We start from the raw sequence: 20,524 nt of genomic DNA, 5'->3' as shown, positions 1-20,524 counted from the left end.
TTTTAATAAATAAATATAGCAGAATATTTTCACTGTGTAAAGTGTTTTCTCATGCCCATCATGCTGCAGCTGCACAATGCATAAAACCATGGAGATACAGGTCTTCAGTTAACATTCACATCAAACAACAGAATAAAGTGGGATCTCAATGACTTTTGTTTTGGCAGATGGAATGGTTTGAGTATTTCTGAATCTGCTGATCTCAAGGGATTTCATGCCTCTAGAGTTATATAGTATGGCGTGAAAATCAAACAAACAAAACAAACATTCAGTAAGTGGCAGTTCTGCAGGCTTTTCTTAAACTCCATGTTGATCAGAGATTTCAGAGGTGAATTGCTAGCATGCTTTGAGCTGACGAGAAGGGTATGGTGTCTCAATAACAACTTTATATACCTGTGCTGGGCATAGAAGCATCTCACAATGAAGAACGTGTTGAACCGTGAGAGCAGTGGCCAATGCTGTACTGAGATTATCAGATTTTTTCTCCTTTTTAGCTAGGTTACATAGGCATCATTAATTCCATTTTCTCTGAACTGCACTTTAAAATGTCAGTTTATCTTCACTGATCCATGAATGTGATTAATGCTGTGGCTTATTTTCAATTAAGAGCATTTGTTCCCATATTACTGCCATGTTCCCGGCATGGTTTAACAGCACTTCTAAAGAAATAAAATACACCATTAAGGTGATGCTGGTTTGTCCATGCAGTAATTTAAAATCAGTGATGTATCTGATATATCGACTGAGCTGCCTTCACAGAATCCTGGTGTGTTGTAAAGAATCAATAACTGAGCTGTGTTTTAAGACATTAACATCAATGAGTTATGGGAGTCCATCAAATTTAGCTATCAATCTGCAGCAGAAGAAGTAAATGATGCCTTCATTTGAGTCGTGTCTGTGATTCCAGTCATTTGAATCTTTTTATGTGTAAGAGAATCCAACTTATACAAGATGGAATTCATGCACAGTGAGCAGGATAGGAATCGATAGTATTGCATTGAAGAGAATTACTCACACACATTTCATTCAAGGTGAACTTGGGAAACTTGAGTGATGAGCAAAAGAATCATAAATGAATCATAAGCATCAAGAATCAAAATGATTGCTTGTCAGCTATTAAGAAGTGTGTCACTCACAGCGCTTTTGATTTGACCAGTGAACATCCTAATTTTTTTTATTTTTAAGGACAGAAAAAGGAAGCTAAACAAACTAATTTTGTTTCCAGGATGTTAGTTTTTTTTTATCCATAGTTACCATAATAATAAAACAACCCCTCCTGGTGTCTTTTACAAAACAAAAAGGTATGCAGTTATGTTTCAGTTAGTCACATGACGGGCCTCAGTGCTTTAGATTACGTATACCATGCTACTCATTTTCAATTCCACCGTTGCTACACCACACACAACCAGGTGGTGCAATCTGGGTGACCGTTGAATACTTTTTGCTAGGTGGATTAATTTGTGTCTGCAGATGACAGCAGTCTTTTCAGAATCAGGAAGAAGCAAGTATGTGGTGATGAACCTGTGCGAAATAAATTTTGGCACAAGCTGTCAAAAACTGTAGCCAATTATTATTTTTTTTCATAGCAGAAACATTAACCAATGACTTGTCAAGGGCAGAAACAAAATGTGCTATAAAAGAAACTAGAAATTAGAAAAGAATAATAATCAAAAACTCATCTCATTTCAGCTCATGCAAAGCTTAATTGACTGAGACAGAAGCCACGCCCCCTTTACAGAGACTGAACAACATAAAGGCCACATGTCCTTCACTGAGACTGACCAACACAGAAGCTACACCTCCTTCACTGAGACTGACCAACACAGAAGCTACACCCCCTTTACTGAGACTGACCAATATATAGGCCACACGTCCTTCACTGAGACTGAGCAACACAAAAGCCACACCTCCTTCACTGAGACTGACCAACACAGAAGTCACACCCCCTTTACTGAGACTGAACAATATATAGACCACACGTCCTTCACTGAGACTGAGCAACACAAAAGCCACACCTCCTTCACTGAGACTGACCAACACAGAAGCTACACCACCTTTACTGAGACTGACCAACACAGAAGCTACACCACCTTTACTGAGACTGACCAACACAGAAGCTACACCACCTTTACTGAGACTGACCAACATATAGGCCACACGTCCTTTACTGAGACTGACCAACACAGAAGCTACACCACCTTTACTGAGACTGACCAACATATAGGCCACACGTCCTTCACTGAGACTGAGCAACACAAAAGCCACACCCCCTTTACTGAGACTGAACAACAAAGAAGCCACACCTCCTTCACTGAGACTGACCAACACAGAAGTCACTCCCCCTTTACTGAGACTGAGCAACACAGAGGCCGCACCTCATTTACTGGTACATAGGTCTGGTGGACACGCCTTCTTTACTGTCCTGGGGCTGAGTAACACACAGACCACACCTCCAATCAAACTGACGTGCACAGAATAATTTTAGTGTACATAATTGAAAAACTAAACAACCCTCTGATTTTTTTTTAGGCTTTTGTGAGTCAAATTAATCTTTCAAAATAACCTTTCAAAAGAAACACACTTCATCGCTGCAGTTCAGCATAAACATAAACCTTACCTGTGGTGAAGTTGTAGTTCGCCGAAAATCCGATGGCTTCTAGTTCACCATCTGCTACGAATTTTATCCAGAGGTATCGGCCGCTCGATCTGATGTACTGCGGGCTCTGCTGGCCACAGTAGCGTCCGATTATAGGAGAAAAGCCAAAAGGTCCGTCACGCACTTCGATGTGGTCAAATTTACATTCCCACGAAGGCTCTATCGAGTACTTCTCGTCAAAGAAGAGATCAATACACTGTCTCGGGGGAGCTGGAACAGCAAAAGCATACACACAGTGTAACCGTAAGGTAGAAGTGCATGCACGTTGTCAGATCATTTCATTTTGAATCAATACTGAGTAAGGAAAGAGGCACTTTTTTAATTACATATATTTAATGAACGTATAATCCTACGCACACTGTACAGCCCCCAGTTCTACAGCATCAGCAGTAATGTGGTTAAAGATATATATAAAAAAAAAAAGAACTTGCTGGGTAAATAAATCAGAAATAAAAGAAGAAGGAAAACCTCATCAAGCAAACATATTCCCCTGAAATAGGATGCTACCTAATCTATAATCTGATCCTGTAGTAATAGTATTTCAAATCTTATTATTTCCTCAGGAAGATTAATCTGTTTAGCCTGATTTGCATATACTTAATTAGTTCTCATGATAATTGGTTCGCAGCTCAACAGGCATATTACTTGTCTATATTGAGACAACCAGTCACAAAACACATGAACTAGTCTTATTTTAGTTTCTAAGGAGTTATAATCAAATCCACCTGAATGTGCCATGATTACTGAAGTGGCTCATTTTTAATGAAGAGCAGGTCTTGGATTGATTTCCGTGGCGAGGAAAGTTGAAACTAAAATTGTGCTTTAAAGAATGAAAACTTGATGTGCTTTGCTCATTTTTTCTAATGAGCATGAAAAAGGTCATTATTAAAAGAAATAATTGTATAAAAGCTCCCTGGTTATCAGTGAGAATAACAGATCATATAATTGCTACAGACTTATTGCTATAGAATATAAAGAGATGACCTTGGCCAATGTGATGCAACGTTGCTAAGTGAGCAATACAGGATTAATAAAGAAAATGTCAAGGTGCTGCTGTCTTGCGAACCTTCAATGACGTAAATGCACTCGCGCTCTGGGGGGTATTTGTTCGGGTAATTGGGAGATGTGAAAAGTCCTCCCTCTGGTTTTTTCACCCACGTTCCACACTGTCCAGCTGGTTGAACACCTGAGTTGTTTTTCACTGGAACAAAGGACATTAGAAATCAGATATTCCACGATAGTAGAGAATGACAAAATACTGTGTCTGTCTGTTATTTGAAGTCTCATTGCAAACTGTTCAGCTTGAATTTGAATCAAGAATGACAGGTACTACGCCTTCTTTACGATAGACAGACACAGAGCCACACCTCCTTTACTAGAACTGACAGACACAGAGCCACACCTCCTTTACTAGAACTGACAGACACAGAGCCACACCTCCTTTACTAGAACTGACAGACACAGAGCCACACCTCCTTTACTAGAACTGACAGACACAGAGCCACACCTCCTTTACTAGAACTGATAGGCACAAAGGCCACACCTCCTTTACTAGAATTGACAGGCAAAGAGCCACACCTCCTTTACTAAAACTGACAGGCACAGAGACCACACCTCCACCACTAGAACTGACAGGCACAGAGCCACACTTCCTTTATTAAAACTAACAGACACAAAGGCCACACCTCCTTTACTAGAATTGACAGGCAAAGAGCCACACCTCCTTTACTAAAACTGACAGGCACAGAGCCACACCTCCACCACTAGAACTGACAGGCACAGAGCCACACTTCCTTTATTAAAACTAACAGACACAAAGGCCACACCTCCTTTACTAGAACTGACAGGCACAGAGCCATACCTCCTTTACTAAAACTGACAGACAGAGAGGCCACGCCTCCTTTACTAGAACTGACAGGCACAAAGGCCACACCTGCTTTACTAGAACTGACAGGCACAGAGCCACACCTCCTTTACTAGAACTGACAGGCACAAAGGCCACACCTCCTTTACTAGAACTGACAGGCACAGAGCCACACCTCCTTTACTAGAACTGACAGGCACAAAGGCCACACCTCCTTTACTAGAACTGACAGGCACAAAGGCCACACCTCCTTTACTAGAACTGACAGGCACAAAGGCCACACCTCCTTTACTAGAACTGACAGGCACAGAGCCACACCTCCTTTACTAAAACTTACAGGCACAGAGCCACACCTCCTTTACTAAAACTGACAGGCACAGAGCCACACCTCCTTTACTAAAACTGACAGACAGAGAGGCCACGCCTCCTTTACTAGAACTGACAGGCACAAAGGCCACACCTGCTTTACTAGAACTGACAGGCACAGAGCCACACCTCCTTTACTAGAACTGACAGGCACAAAGGCCACACCTCCTTTACTAGAACTGACAGGCACAGAGCCACACCTCCTTTACTAGAACTGACAGGCACAAAGGCCACACCTCCTTTACTAGAACTGACAGGCACAAAGGCCACACCTCCTTTACTAGAACTGACAGGCACAAAGGCCACACCTCCTTTACTAGAACTGACAGGCACAAAGGCCACACCTCCTTTACTAGAACTGACAGGCACAGAGCCACACCTCCTTTACTAAAACTTACAGGCACAGAGCCACACCTCCTTTACTAAAACTGACAGGCACAGAGCCACACCTCCTTTACTAAAACTGACAGACAGAGAGGCCACGCCTCCTTTACTAGAACTGACAGGCACAAAGGCCACACCTGCTTTACTAGAACTGACAGGCACAGAGCCACACCTCCTTTACTAGAACTGACAGGCACAAAGGCCACACCTCCTTTACTAGAACTGACAGGCACAGAGCCACACCTCCTTTACTAGAACTGACAGGCACAAAGGCCACACCTCCTTTACTAGAACTGACAGGCACAAAGGCCACACCTCCTTTACTAGAACTGACAGGCACAAAGGCCACACCTCCACCACTAGAACTGACAGGCACTGAGCCACACCTCCTTTACTAAAACTGACAGGCACAGAGCCACACCTCCTTTACTAAAACTGACAGGCACAGAGCCACACCTCCTTTACTAAAACTGACAGGCACAGAGCCACACCTCCTTTACTAGAACTGACAGGCACAAAGGCCACACCTCCTTTACTAGAACTGACAGACACAAAGGCCACACCTCCTTTACTAGAACTGACAGGCACAGAGCCACACCTCCTTTACTAAAACTTACAGGCACAGAGCCACACCTCCTTTACTAAAACTGACAGGCACAGAGCCACACCTCCTTTACTAAAACTGACAGGCACAGAGCCACACCTCCTTTACTAAAACTGACAGGCACAGAGCCACACCTCCTTTACTAAAACTGACAGGCACAGAGCCACACCTCCTTTACTAAAACTGACAGGCACAGAGCCACACCTCCTTTACTAGAACTGACAGGCACAGAGCCACACCTCCTTTACTAGAACTGACAGGCACAGAGCCACACCTCCTTTACTAGAACTGACAGACACAGCAGCAAAGAGAGAGAAAAAAGTACGAAAGAAAAACTCATTTGATTAAATTTCTAAAGAACAAACAGTAAAGACTCAATGATACAGAAACAGACATCTCTGATACAAAAACACCTGAAACCATATGGTCACCAAATAGTTTAACAAAATAAATTCTGAAAATGTAAATACTGAAAATGGTGCATCAGTATGATGGCATGTATTCTTAACCAGTATTGATAATAACAGTGCAAAAGAATTATTCCCTGGAGCCTTGTGTCTTTCAGAAAATCTGACACAAAAGAAAAAAACTTTCAAAGGCAGAGAAAATGAAAGACAGTGACTGAAGTGACTCTTTTTTATTTCAGGTTCATTTCAAAAATATTCAAGCAGTGTTCCTCCCCCAAAAAAGTCAGCATTACCTGCTTCTTTTTTTGTCGCAACAGACAAGCCAACCATGAGGAGACCTGCAACAACTGCAGAGAATTCAGAAAAGAGGGCTGTTAATCAATTACCACTTAATCAGTCAATCAATCAATCAACACTTCATATAATACATCTACATAAGAGTCTTAATGTAAAAAAAAACATATTTTTCCCATAACGGTCCTGCTCTGCAGGCTTTTTCTGGTTAATTATCATGCATTATATGGTTTATTAGTACAAAAAAAACCTTTAATGAGAATAAATGCCAGTGTAAATGCAGTCTGCAGTTTCCAGTGTTGCATTCACTTTCAAAGATTGATGCATTAAGAAGCTTAGATTAAAGTGTGCATGCAAAAACTATTAAGTTCTGCAAGTTTTAAGTCTTTTTTTTTGTTTTAAATGACTCACCGTGAAGGAAACTGCGCCCATGAACCATGTCTGCTCCTTTCACCACTGCCTTCGATCTCCAATACTTCCATTTAGATAGGAATAATTAGAAAAGAAACGAAGGATATTTCCAAAATCGGTGGCGTGGAGTCTCGCGCACACCAGCCCTTGGGTAATCGCGCATCTATTTATTTCAGAAGTACAGAAAGCAATCCAGCCAGAAAGAGAAAATAATAACAAAAATGTCCAAAGAGCAGTGTATAGTTTAAACACATTCACCACTTTGTTAGAGAGGTCTCTCTTTCATGCTGCATGCACGCATTCGCCTTTCCTGCATTGCTCCACCTTTAGCGCTTTGGAACACAATTACAAAAGCACGTCGAAGAAGGTTTTGCAAATACAATAGGATTTTAAGAAAAAGCCTCCATCCTTACAACAACTGAGAAAAAAAAAAAATCGCACGTATCCATCCATCCATCCATCCATGCATCCATCGATCTCTCCATGCGTCTGTGCACGAAGTGTATCCAATCCTCCAGTTCGTCACTTCTTCCTCCTCTTCTTCTTTATCTTGCTTTCACTTGTACGCAACATGCAACTTCATCCACGTGCAGAATGTATTTCTTTTCTTCTTTTTCTTTTCTTTTAATGTATATTTAATTTCTCTACATCCTTACTGAGCAATACGCACCGCGGAGTGCCGTGCTTTAGTTTTTCGGACTTCTTCCATAGCGCGGATTTATGGTGCACCAGCTATTCAAAAACGCACGTGCATCTCTATCATCTCTTCCCCTCCATATGCGCTTGTAATCCAAATCTGTGCCAAAAAGAAAGAAAGAAAGAAAGAAAGAAAACAATAATAAAATATCAGCTATACTGCAGGATCCATCCAGCAGCTCAAACACATACACATGCGACTGAATGAAGAAGCAAGGAGAAATCCATTCTCTCTCTCTCTCTCTCTCTCTCTCTCTCTGTCTCTCTCTCTCTCTCTCTCTGGGAGGAAGTGGTAGGATGGACAGAATGAGATGGATGGAAGGGAGGAGGAGACGCATCCGAATCAGCATCATCTGGCCAGGAGCATCTGCAGCATGAGAAGCAGTCCATTCATTCAAGTGCAAATAAAGTCAGACAGCTCTCTTAGGAGTTCCCAGTTCTGGGGAATTGACTTCCATGCTGAATTATTATTTCTGTGTCAGGTAATGCGTTTTGTTAGGTTTACGCTGTATGCTTTTTTAAGCCTGATTTTGCTCTCACAGGCAATTATCTGTGGTTTTAGAACTCAGCCAGCTCAAGAATATGCTGCTCTCATCAGGTTTAGTGCAACCAATGATAGCTGATGACAAAGTTCTGGTAACGTTTTTTACATTAAAATCTCATCAATTTAAAATCATATGATTTCTGAAGTGTTTTAAGAGCATGACATTGGAAGAGACGATCCCAGTCAAATCTTTTGTAACATTCTTCTACATACATGACAGATTATATGATGAAGAATAGACCTGTGATTAAAGGAAGCCAGTTCTTTCACATCATCAACCAGTCTTTCTTTGGAACATTTTTTCTAAACATTTTTCTCAAGTGACCTTGAGTTTTTTCCCCCTCGGCAATATTTATCAGTATATCAGTGCTAGTTTTAGGTAGGTGTCTTTGAGTTTTGCGTCATCCTATAACATCATCCTACTGAAGCGGACAATGGAGACTCCTTCCATGTTATTAACAGAAAGCTTATAGAAAGCTTCACCATAGCTGTGTCCCAAATGGCTTTATGCACTTACACTATACACTTTATTCTACTGCCTAGGGTAGGAATTTTAGAAAAATCTCATATAGAACACATTTGTAAGATGGAGTGTAGTCAGCCATTTTGAATTTTTTTTACTCATCCACAAATCAATACCTGGTAGTCCCACCCCTTTTCTGCCTTGTAAGCAAATCTGTAAACGTTGAGTTCATGTCCAACATTCCACACTTTGTTTTTGTTGTTGTTGCATAATCGCCTCATAGTTACTACAAAATATCAACAATCACATATGCTTTTATTCCATTAAATTAATTTCTTTGTTGTTGTCATTTGTGATTTGATTTCCACTCGACACTTGACCAATCAGAATTGAGAATTCAACATTACTCTGGTAAAATTATGGAGGTTATACTTACAAGATTTAAGTATTTTTTTTCCATAGCTTACAAGTCGATGAAGTTTAAGACCATCAATTTACATCATGTAAAGCATATGCTGAAATCCAGACACGTGCTTTGACCTAGGTCGTGTCATTAAGTTTGGTTTCAAAGCCATTTTGCTTCCTTAAAACCTGACAGTGTGTGGGTGTGTAGTTCTTTCAGCCTTGCAGTTTTCTTGCTGCTAATTGGTGGTCATAAATATGGCTTGTTTCCAAAATCAGTGTCTAAGCTCCAGTGCTTCAGCATTACATCTATATAATTTCCAAAGACCAAAAATAAATGTTCTCAGTTCACATGGACACTGAACATTCCTGTAAATATGATTCTCTGCCAAATACGCTGCAGTACAAAGTTTACGCTCGTCATCCGACAAAGTTCCTCGAAGTGTTTAGTCACAGCCGTGACTCGATGACATGGCTGATCAAAGTGATTCAGAGGTGTGAGGTGATGTCTGCGGAGTTAAATAAGCCTTGGCAAGCAGAGGACACCTTCTATATTGCAGTATTCCTGTTCAACGTGTCTTGGTTGAACCTGAGTCTGCTGCGCGCATGCTAATAAATGCATTTGTATGCCTGCATCGATCTGCATAAAATATGACACTGCTCAAGTACAAGGGCTTTTGATCAACAGCCAGCTCATAGACTGTAAATGACTTTAGCGCTAGTAAATCTGATGCTGATTCAAGATTCATTTTTTCTTAAAGAGCTGGAGCCCAAATGGTGGTGTTTGATATTTGGTTTGTTATTAAAATTCATTAAAGCTAGTAACCCTCATCAAGAAGTTATTTTCTTTGAGTGATTTCAGTTTTTGACTTCTGGTTCTGTCTATGTTGTCTCATCTGCTTTTTCAAATAAAAATGAATAAACGAGGAAAGTGCAGTACACTCTAAATACTAATTATGTAGCTGTAAACTGATATAGAGGATTTCCCACTGGTAGTTTATCCCGAAATAGAGTACAGTTTGCATGGAAAAGTAGTAATGTGAAAGCTGTCTTGTGGAGCAGGAAGCACACGGTGGTACAGAACCCGAGATTACCTGTAGGAGGTGGTGTGAGTTCGGTTGAATCCATGATTCATGTGAACGTGAATGCAACTCATACTTAAGTCTGCACTTGCACACATGTTTTAGCTGATGATAACATCATTAGTTTCCACAACACCACGAGTGTCAGAGGAATATTGTGGGACACAGGAGAGGTGATATGCCTTAGTGTGCATAATAGTCATATTGTGTTCTCCATGCAAGTTTGGAAAGACATAAGATGAACACAAATGCACCAGTAAACACTGTAGGAAGCACCATAAATGATTACACTCAGATTTGGGCAGTAGTGAACATATCCAGTGTGAAGACCACCATAATGACCACATTAATGGTCAATAGAGAAATTAATTAATTTATTTATGTTTAATGTGTTCAACCGGTATTTTCCTAGTTACTGTTTTCTGAAGGTTCTTAAATTTAAATACATTCAATTTAATCTAAGATTTTTTTTTCAATGTATATATTGTTTGTTTTTCTTTCCACACACTATGATAAGAAATAAATTATTTTCTTCTATAAAAGTATAGTTTCTTGTTTACTTGTTTCAACCGAACAAAGTCTGTTGTGAACCGAGTAAACCTGGATATGCACAGAGGCTATTCTGAAATATGTATGCTGTGATCTTATTCTGTATTCATAAGAGACATGATGAAATGGGATCAACATGAGCACACATAAGTATTGGTTGATTTTGATGTCCTTGAATCGCAGCAGCTGGAAAATTCATCATATCTTCCTCCTTTCCCTCTTTTTTTTATTTATGCCAGAAATTGCTGATAGACATCTGGATCATTGAAGACTGTTCATTAAGTTTAATATCTAAATGAATCTGAAATAAATAAATAAATAAATAAATAAATAAATAAATAAATAAATAAATAAATAAATAATCCATTACATACATTTAAAAAAAAAAAAAAAATTGGAATCAAAACAATACATAAAGACAGTAGATAAGACCTTACTGCTCAACTAACACACTGCTAATAACCTGATTAGCTAGCTAAGGGTTATTGAAGTAGAAAGTAAATAAACACAATGAATGCAATATGAACACAATATAGCTGAAGCAATTTGTACACCATTGGCAAAAGTTTTGGGACACCGCTCCAAATCATTGAATTCAGGTGTTGCTTTTCAGGGGTTGGGCTCGACACCTTAGTTCCAGTGAAAGGAAATCTTAATGCTTCAGCTTCATACCAAGACATTTTGGACAATTTCATGCTCTGAACAGTTTGGAGTGGCCCCTTCCTGTTCCAACATGACTGCACACCAGTGCACAAAGCAAAGTCCATAAAGACATAGATGAGTGAGTTTGGTGTGGACGAACCTGACTGTACTACACAGAGTCCTGACCTCAACCTGATAGAACACCTTTGGGATGAATTAGAGCGGAAACTGCGAGCCAGGCCAAAACTGAGACGTCTGCATTTACATGCACATGAATGTAATATGGAGTTGGCTCACCCTTTGCAGCCATAACAGCTTCAACTCTTCTGGGAAGGCTTTCACAAGGTTTAGGAGTGTGTTTATGGGGAATCTTTGACCATTCTACTAGAAGCACATTTGTGAGGTAAGGTACTGATGCTGGACGAGTAGGTCTGGCTTGCAGTTGCAGCTCTAATTCATCCCAAAGATGTTCTGTCGGGTTGGGGTCAGAACTCTGTGCAGTTCCTTCACAACAAACTCTCTCATCCATGTCTTTATGGACCTTGCTTTATGCACTGGTGCTCAGTCATGATGGAACAGGAAGGGGCCATCTCCAAACTGTTCCCACAAAGTTGGGAGCATGAAATTGTCAAAATGTTTTAGCAAGCTGAAGCATTAAGTGTTCCTTTCATTGGAACTAAGATGCCAAGCCCAACCCCTGAAAAACAACACCTGAATTCAATGATTTGGACTTTTGGCAATATAGTGTATAATTCGTTGTACTCTGTACTGAAACATACAGTAATAAGTCAGTAACTCAATACAGTACAATACAATACAGTAACTCAATAATTCTCAATAATAGAAAAATATTGACAGTCATGTACAGCTGGAGCAGTCTAAGAAATAAAAAATCAGATGAAATGAGCCAAAACTAAATGTTACATAAAGAGGTTTTTGGCACAGCTTTCATGATCCATAAAGGAAACCTTCACCCTGAAATTATTTTATGATCAAATATTTGGTTCAGCTGATTCAGGTGATAATATGTTAGCTTGAGCTGTATTTTACTTGTACTTAACATAAGTTAGATGGTGTGTAATGAAAAAAATGAAATGACATCAAACATAAGAGATAACGATCATGCTGTAAAAATGCTGGGATGCCGGTGCTGTAAAATGTACAGCAAACAATTCTAAAACATTTAGAATATTGTACATCTTACATAATTTAAAAATAACACATAATCCATTTGGCTGATGTAGGATACAACTGAGCAGAACATTAAGGACCCTGGTCAAGGATCCAACCATGGCAGTGCTGGGATTTGAACAGACAAGCTTCTTATCTGCATCTTAAAGCCTTAACCACTAGCTGGCATTGCTTCAACCACTGAATTAACTCCAGTAAAAGACTGCACTAAATGAATACAAGGTCATTATGGTAGTCGTGGTGGTTCAGTGGTTAAGGCTTCAGGAGTCAAATCTCATCACTGACAATCAAATGCAGCACACTTTTAAGATAGAGTTGCAGTGGAGTTTGGCTTGGCTAGTTAGAGATGTATAAGATGAGAAAATGATGGTGTAAATGGTGGTATTAGTGTAACAGATGAAGCTTTAGAAGCTGATCAGTTTCAGCAGATTGTACATTTGAGAAAGTGAGAAAACTGGAAAGAATAAAGCACTACATTTACATTTCTGGCATTTGGCAGACGCCCTTATCCAGAGCGACTTACAATTCATCTCATTTTATACAACTGAGCAATTGAGGGTTAAGGGCCTTGCTTAAGGGACCCAGCAGTAGCAGCTTAGTGGACCTGGGAATTAAGCTAACAGCCTTCCAACACCTTCACCACTAAGCTACCACATGTATAGCATGCATAGCACTAATATACTGTTACATCACTTTCTTTGGGTGAAGATGAAGCAAGGGCTAATGCTTCTTCCAACTTCATTCGAGCCTGGAATTATGGTCCATGCTAGCTTGTAGGGAAATGTACATCTCTTACAAAACAAAAATGGCACCTTAGAAATTTAACAAGCAACTGAATAGCTCTGCATATTGACTGATTAAAAAGCAACTATTTGTATATAGTATAACATTTAATGTGCTGCTTTGTTTACTGTTGATGCTGTAATCAGCATGTTGATTTGACAACACTTCCTGAACTCGGATGGAATTGAAGAGAACATCTTGAGTTACATCTATTCATTTTCTGAACCGCTTCCTGAATCCTACACAGGGTCACCGGGAACCTGGATTCTGTATCAGGGGATTTAGGGAACAATGCAAGGGAACCCTGGAGGGGGTGGCAACGTATTGCAGGGCATAATCAAATACAGACAGAGATGCTGATGCTGGAGGGAGGAAACCAAAGTACGCAGAGGAAACCCCAGATCATGAGGAGAACACACAAACCTGGTAATCAAACCCACAACCCCGGCAGTTTTATTACCACTGGAGATCCCCTAGAGCAGAGCAGGAATTCAGATTTTTTTTTAATTTATTTGGGTCAGTAATTATGAACTAAGAATTATATTTAAAAATAAATAAATGGATGAATAAATAAATATGCTGTCCTTTCAGGGTGGATTTTGCCGTTAAGTCTACTTCACTCCAGCTAAAGATAAAATAATGAAACAAACATGAAAATCTCAGTTGGACTCCACCAAAAGAAAACAAATAAGAGGGCATATAAACAAATAAACGGGCATTTTAAAAATAGTGATGTAGGAAGATCTCCATGTAAAAGCAGACCAAACTTAGTGATAAAAATTGATTTTTAATATTTGCGTTGCTCACACGCTGACAATAATGAGCAGAGATGGTTATGGTTTTAAATAAACCCTAATTTTGTTTTTATTCAGAGCATTTCGAATAAAGCTTGTCAGTCTTTCTGGCTTTTAACACAGCGAGATGGGGTAAGAAGGATTGAAATTCAAATGCATCTGCACACATGCTAATCCTATTAGTGGCCTTTCTTCATATCTCAGGATGTTACACCATCTCTCAGTGGCTTGATGTATGAGAGTCATGTGACCAAATAAATCAGAATTCAGCTCACTGATTGGTGAGTAAAGTGATGAATAGAGGCAACATGGCAATTATGCAAACGAGGACTTATCTAGCATACTGTATATATCTCAACGCAACACACACACACACACACACACACAGAGAGAGAGATCCACTTCAGTAGCAGCAACAGCAGCATGAACATGAAGTGATCCAATATATCTCAGAAACAAAGATTCATCCTTGGCTCAGAAAAAAAGGTGCCTTGTTTAATTAAGGGAAAATTTCTGGAGCATAACGAAGATAAGAACCACGCTCATTCTGCTTCTCCAACTTTGTAATTAAAAGCGCTTTGAGAATACAGCAAACTTTCACCTACACTCAACATATGTAACAAATAAAACAAACCTAGACATTTAACCTCGACCACCTGTAAGCTAATATACTAAAATCTTAAATCTTTAAAATTTCTACTACATGAATCTATATAATTTGTTTACAGAAATGAACCACCGCTTCTTCGGTAAAAAGGAGAAAGGTTTATAATTAATGGTTGCTACGATACAGGACTATTAATAACAAACATTAATATGTAAAGTAAAGCTGTAATAAACACCATAACATTCATAGTTACCATAGTTACCATAGGATCCCATAGTCATGCTATATATTTACATGTGCAGTGATTTTATCGTTCTAAGTCGGCAGTCTCTGTACTATGAAGTCGCCAGAAGGAGTTCCTATTATTGGTTGCCATAGTAATAATGTTTATCATTGTGTGACACAACTAGCATTCCAAATCCGTTTCCTTGCTGCCAAAACAAAACATATTTGATGGAGATTTGGTGTTTGTATATATGCCTCATATCATACAAGATGAAGGAGAGGCAGTGTGTACATGCGCTCTTCACTCCCCTTAGGTGTCACTGCACAAAGTGAATCTATCTGTAAGGAATGACTGTTATTCGGTCATATAACATTTCTCAGAAATTCCACAACATTAAACAGATAAATGAGTCTGATGTGTCAAACTTTAATAAATAAATGTAAATATTAGTACTGGCTATTTGCTGTTGTATAAGAGGAATAAAACACTTCAGTATGTCCCATTAAAAGAAAACAATAACTAGTAACAGTTACTTTTTTTTTTTTACAGTACATGTCAGGCAGCATTACACCAAATTGTTGATAATTGTAGGTTATTATGCTAATATAATCATTTACTTAATACGAAACATAGACATTAATCATAGTTTCCATAGATAATAGAAGTGTCTAGGATTTATGTTTGTACATACACAGTTTTATTCTTATAATTTTTACTATAATGTCAAATGAGCTGTATCCTTACCCTATAGATACTATATAAAGTTTTGTTAACATATGCTCTCTATCTGTGCCATATGACCTTCTTCTATACAGTGGATATACTATTATTGCTAATAAATGTATGATCTACAGAATAGCTAGTTCTCCAGCGCCCTTCTACAAATCATTATGCATTCAAAAGACCAAATTAAATTCAATAGACCTGGTATAATAGGCCTACTGAATGAATTTATGCACCCATTTTAATAATACTCCCGAGCAGCACCACGACAAGACTGCTTACATCTCCTAATATAGAAATATAAATTCAACAAACAAAAAGGCTTATGCTCCGGCTTAGCGTGACACATATTATCCGCACAGTTCAGTTTGTTGACTAAAACTGCTCCAACTGTTTGGCATTCAGCAAGGTTAGACTTCATTAAATAACACCTTCAGGAGCACAGGTCACGCTTAGCATCGGCAAATATTTGCATTTCCTGTTGTGTGTATGTGTACATGCAGTGTGCCGACCAGCTCTATATCGTAGATACTGGTCCACAGGCGAATAACAGTGCTGTATGTTTCACACACAAAACTCGTGTAGCAACACAACGGTGTCACATTTATGGTAGATAAAAAGAAAACTTGTCATTAACTCTAGCTCAATTGTATTACCATGATCTTAACCCTTTCAAGCCATAAATTATTTATATGCATAGCCCGATTTTTTTCTCTTTATTTCTTAAAATGGCATAATATATGAACTTTGATTCTGTCTAGATATCAAATATTAAAATAGGAATTAGATTTTTCATGAATTATAAAAAGCTAAAATAAAATGCAGGAAATGAACAGGTAAGTCTATTTTTATTTTTATTCTTATTATTTTTATAAACTTTTTTGATTACTTATTTTTGTTCCATTTTTATTCTATATTATGACCCAGACATATGTGTGTGTATATATGAAAAATTTAATACTACTACTATAATAATAATAATAATAATAATAATAATAATAATAATAATAATAATAATAATAATAATAATAATAAAATTCATCATCCAGTGTACCTAAAGTTTTAGATTCACTTCTAAAATATGTCATATTTTAGAAAATATAATTTCTGAACAATGATTTATGATGCAAAGTAGTACATAAAATATGAATAAATAAATTTTATCACCACAAACAAACAAACACACTAGTTTTAAACAAACTAACTAATTAAAATATATATATATTTTTTAAAACTCTAAGGCATTCAGTGAAGTCTGGCACAAAAATCATTTGTAATTGTAATAGATTTATTAATTTTATGTAGAAAGATACTTAAGAGCTAGAAAAGTTTACATATATTTAGAGTTGATTTGCATCTTGTATATTCCTAAAATATATAACTATATCAGCAAGGTTAGTGTATTCAGAGGCTTTTATCAGAGAATGTTAGCTAACACATTCACACTGTGTTAGCTAGCTAGCAAAGAAGGGCATTGAGGTAACTAAATATAAATAACTATCTTGTTTGCTATGTACTGTTATGCAATAAAATGTTTATCTTATATTTGATGGTTTGAGCCATTTGGTCTTTTTTGTATTCACATCATTCAGTCTCTGTCTCTTTGATTCATTTTGTTTGACAGAATATTATTCCATCTTGGGATTTTTTTTTATAGCAAAGATCACACTGGAAACAGACAGCATTGCTTCTGGCCTTCCTGTTTCATCCTACACATCATCTGTCTCTCATCTAACCACAGCAGCTAGAGTCAATTATCACATCTGCAGGGCCGGCTTCTCTTTTATTGCTGTCTGGATGAGCGAGCTCGGATCCTCTGCTTCCAGTACACTGCAAATTATCTTGTGTACATAGTGGCACTTATCAGCAAGTACGGACGTGTCCTTATGGTGTCAGACTGATAAAATTTAAATAGAGCCAGAGACTGGAAAAGAGTGGACAAGCACAAGAAGAATGAAATTAGAAGAGCTGACAGTATAGCTGAACTACATGCTTTAAAAGAAAGGATTAGAGGCAGCGAGATAAAATGCTATTGTGGTAAAAGACAAGGACATAACTTTGCATTAGAGTGACCTATTTAATAGCTAGCTAATATGCAAGGGGAATATAAATGTACAGTATGAATTATGGAGATTGAACAGCTGATGCATTTGTTCAAAATACAAATATAAATGCAAATAGATGTAAATCTTTTTAAAGAAAGATTGTCAGGAGGTTGTCATGAGTATTAAACAAATCAATCTTTTTTTGGCCCTTATTCACTGATCATAATGACCACTGACCGGTGAGGTGAATAACACTGATTATCTCCTCATCATGGCACCTGTTAGTGGGTGGGATATATTAGGCAGCAAGTGAACATTTTGTCCTCAAAGTTGATGTACTAGAAGCAATAGAGAAGAATAGTTTGACAAGGGCCAAATTGTGATGGCTAGACCACTGGATCAGAGCATCTCCAAAACAGCAGCTCTTGTGGGGTGTTCCCGGTCTGCAGTGGTCAGTATCAATCAAAAGTGGTCCAAGGAAGGAACAGTGGTGAACCGGCGACAGGGTCATGGGCAGTTAAGGCTCACTGATGCACGTGGGGAGCAAAGACTGGCCCGTGTGATCCGATCCAACAGACGAGCTACTGTTGCTCAAATTGCTGAAGAAGTTAATGCTGGTTCTGATAGAAAGGTGTCAGAATACACAGTGCATGACGGGTCAGGGCTGTTTTGGCAGCAAAAGGGGGACCAACACAATATTAGGCAGGTGATCATAATGTTATGCATGGTCAGTGTATACTAGTTAGAGATATAAATTGCCTTAATAATAATAATAATAATAATAATAATAATAATAATAATAAGAAAAACGTAGCATATCATCACTTTACCACTAACCCAAATTCCTTTTCCCAGTGAACACCACAGCCTGCAGCCATGGCCACCACGGACTACAGACTACACACACACACACACACACACACACACTTCAATGCCCCCAGTCACTGAACTACTGATTGAGACTCACTTCCTCATCGACTCTCTATAAAGACTATCAAGCATTCACACTTTTTGTGAAAGTACACACCTTGTGTTTATCTTTATACCAATAGTTACCAAGCCTTTGTTTCCTGTGATTGCCCTTGTGATTTTTGACATTGCTTCTGGTTTTCTCATTTGCTCTTGTCTGCCCTGGTTCAGGTGTTTGCCAGTCACCTGACCACTGCCTGTTGTTGTTGATTATTGAGCTTGCCTGCCGATTTGGATCTGTGCCTTGTGTTCATTACAACTGCCTTACCTGCACATGCATCCTGTTTCAGCTTTTCTCCCTGACATGTAGATTATACAATAAGTGATTTGTTTTCATTTGTCATAAATGGCAACACATTTTTTTTTATCCATAATTTAGCCACAGAATATGTGATTTTGCCCATTTTACACCTGATGTTGGATCAGTTTGCTTGTGTCTGTCTCTGCATTTGGATCTCTTTCAGCCTAACTTTTCTGGCAGACTAATAATCCCATAGCTGGTTAATTTTATCCTTATATTAAGAAACACTTCCAAATCTTATTATATTGAAGAGATTTTCACTTACAAAAGTGTCAGTTTTTGCACAAAATATCCACCTCAAATTTTGCATACACACCCAATATTCTAAAACATCATATAGAACAAAATGGGGGGGGGGGATAAAATTTTAGTGAATTAATAGCCAAAGGCAATAAATTAAAATATAATTTAATTAAATTAAATTAAATTTAAAAACAGAAAACAAGTAATTTCTAGTTTACCATATGGATTGAATGATTTTGAAGTTTTTGTAAACATTTTGGATATTCTGATCCACAATAAAGTATATAATGATCTTCACTGAGATGAAATTATTATCTATACTATTTTATTTTATTTAAAAAAATAAATAAATAAGTGTTACAGTTTTGATGTGGAATCTAAAGGGAAGGCATGTGGGCAGAGAAGAACACATTGCTAAGTAGTGAACACTACAGGGTGGTTAATTGGCTCTGTAATTCATCATTTGACCTCATTAGCATGCTGGAGGGGGAATGAAGATTTATCAGTGTGGGTCACACTCCAGGCCTTGTCACCTCAATGGGGGACAGAAACGACCATTTGGCCGTGTAACCACAGGGAACTGAAGCTTTACGAACATTTTCAGTGAGTCAAAGCACATTCTACCTATCCTTGCTATACTCACCTACACAGTCACACCGTTCCGGATGATTTATTTGCCGTATTGCATTCTCTTTTTTTATATATATATTTATCTAGTGTGTGTAGTTACTCATTCTGTCACTCCATCTACATGGCCCCCCTACATAGATTAATATACAGTATAATATTTATAATATTGTAGATAATTTTTTAGTATAGATTATGCAGTGGAATTAATAGATGGTAGGTAATAGGTGTGATTCTGGTTCTCAGCTTTATGATTCATTATTTGATTAAGAATTAAGAATATTTATTAAGAATATTTTACTGTTGTATTATTAGTCTATTGTTAGGTTCGAGAAGTATGAGAAACTTTCATTTTGACAAAACTCTTTGCAGTATTCCCCCAGTTTCAGTATTTCAGTATTCTGGATTATCTTTAACAATATTTTTGGTTATTTTAATAATTAATTGTATGTCCAGTGGGGTCCTGTCTGAATCTGTTTCTGAGATTGACTGAAAATCTGGGATTTTTTAAACCTGGAAAATGTAATAAAGTTTTTAGAATAAAAAAAAGAAAAGAAAAGAAAAGAAAAACAAAGACAGTAAATGTTCAAAATATTAATATTCTGGACTATTTCTAGGTTACTATATACCATAATCCGCCATAACATTAAA

General features: G+C 38.0%; 1 protein-coding gene across 2 annotated transcripts in view; it reads right to left on the bottom strand.

Moving 5' to 3' along the window:
* Positions 1-7,927, bottom strand: part of neto1l (neuropilin (NRP) and tolloid (TLL)-like 1, like) — a 99,012-nt gene extending 91,085 nt beyond the window's left edge. For both annotated transcript variants that reach the window (XM_058375788.1, XM_058375789.1), the window contains exons 1-4: positions 6,987-7,927; positions 6,575-6,628; positions 3,723-3,857; positions 2,618-2,866 (exon numbers count right to left, since the gene is read on the bottom strand). In XM_058375788.1, coding sequence (XP_058231771.1) covers positions 2,618-2,866; positions 3,723-3,857; positions 6,575-6,628; positions 6,987-7,014 — 466 coding nt within the window. In that variant the 5' untranslated portion in view covers positions 7,015-7,927. The remainder of the gene's footprint in view (positions 1-2,617; positions 2,867-3,722; positions 3,858-6,574; positions 6,629-6,986) is intronic.
* Between the last annotated feature and the right edge of the window lie 12,597 nt (positions 7,928-20,524).

Source organism: Hemibagrus wyckioides, linkage group LG23 (genome assembly GCF_019097595.1).
Source record: "Hemibagrus wyckioides isolate EC202008001 linkage group LG23, SWU_Hwy_1.0, whole genome shotgun sequence".
Classification (NCBI taxonomy): domain Eukaryota; kingdom Metazoa; phylum Chordata; class Actinopteri; order Siluriformes; family Bagridae; genus Hemibagrus; species Hemibagrus wyckioides.
The sequence above is the reverse complement of the archived record's forward strand: the minus strand, read 5'-3'. Positions and strand labels throughout refer to the sequence as shown.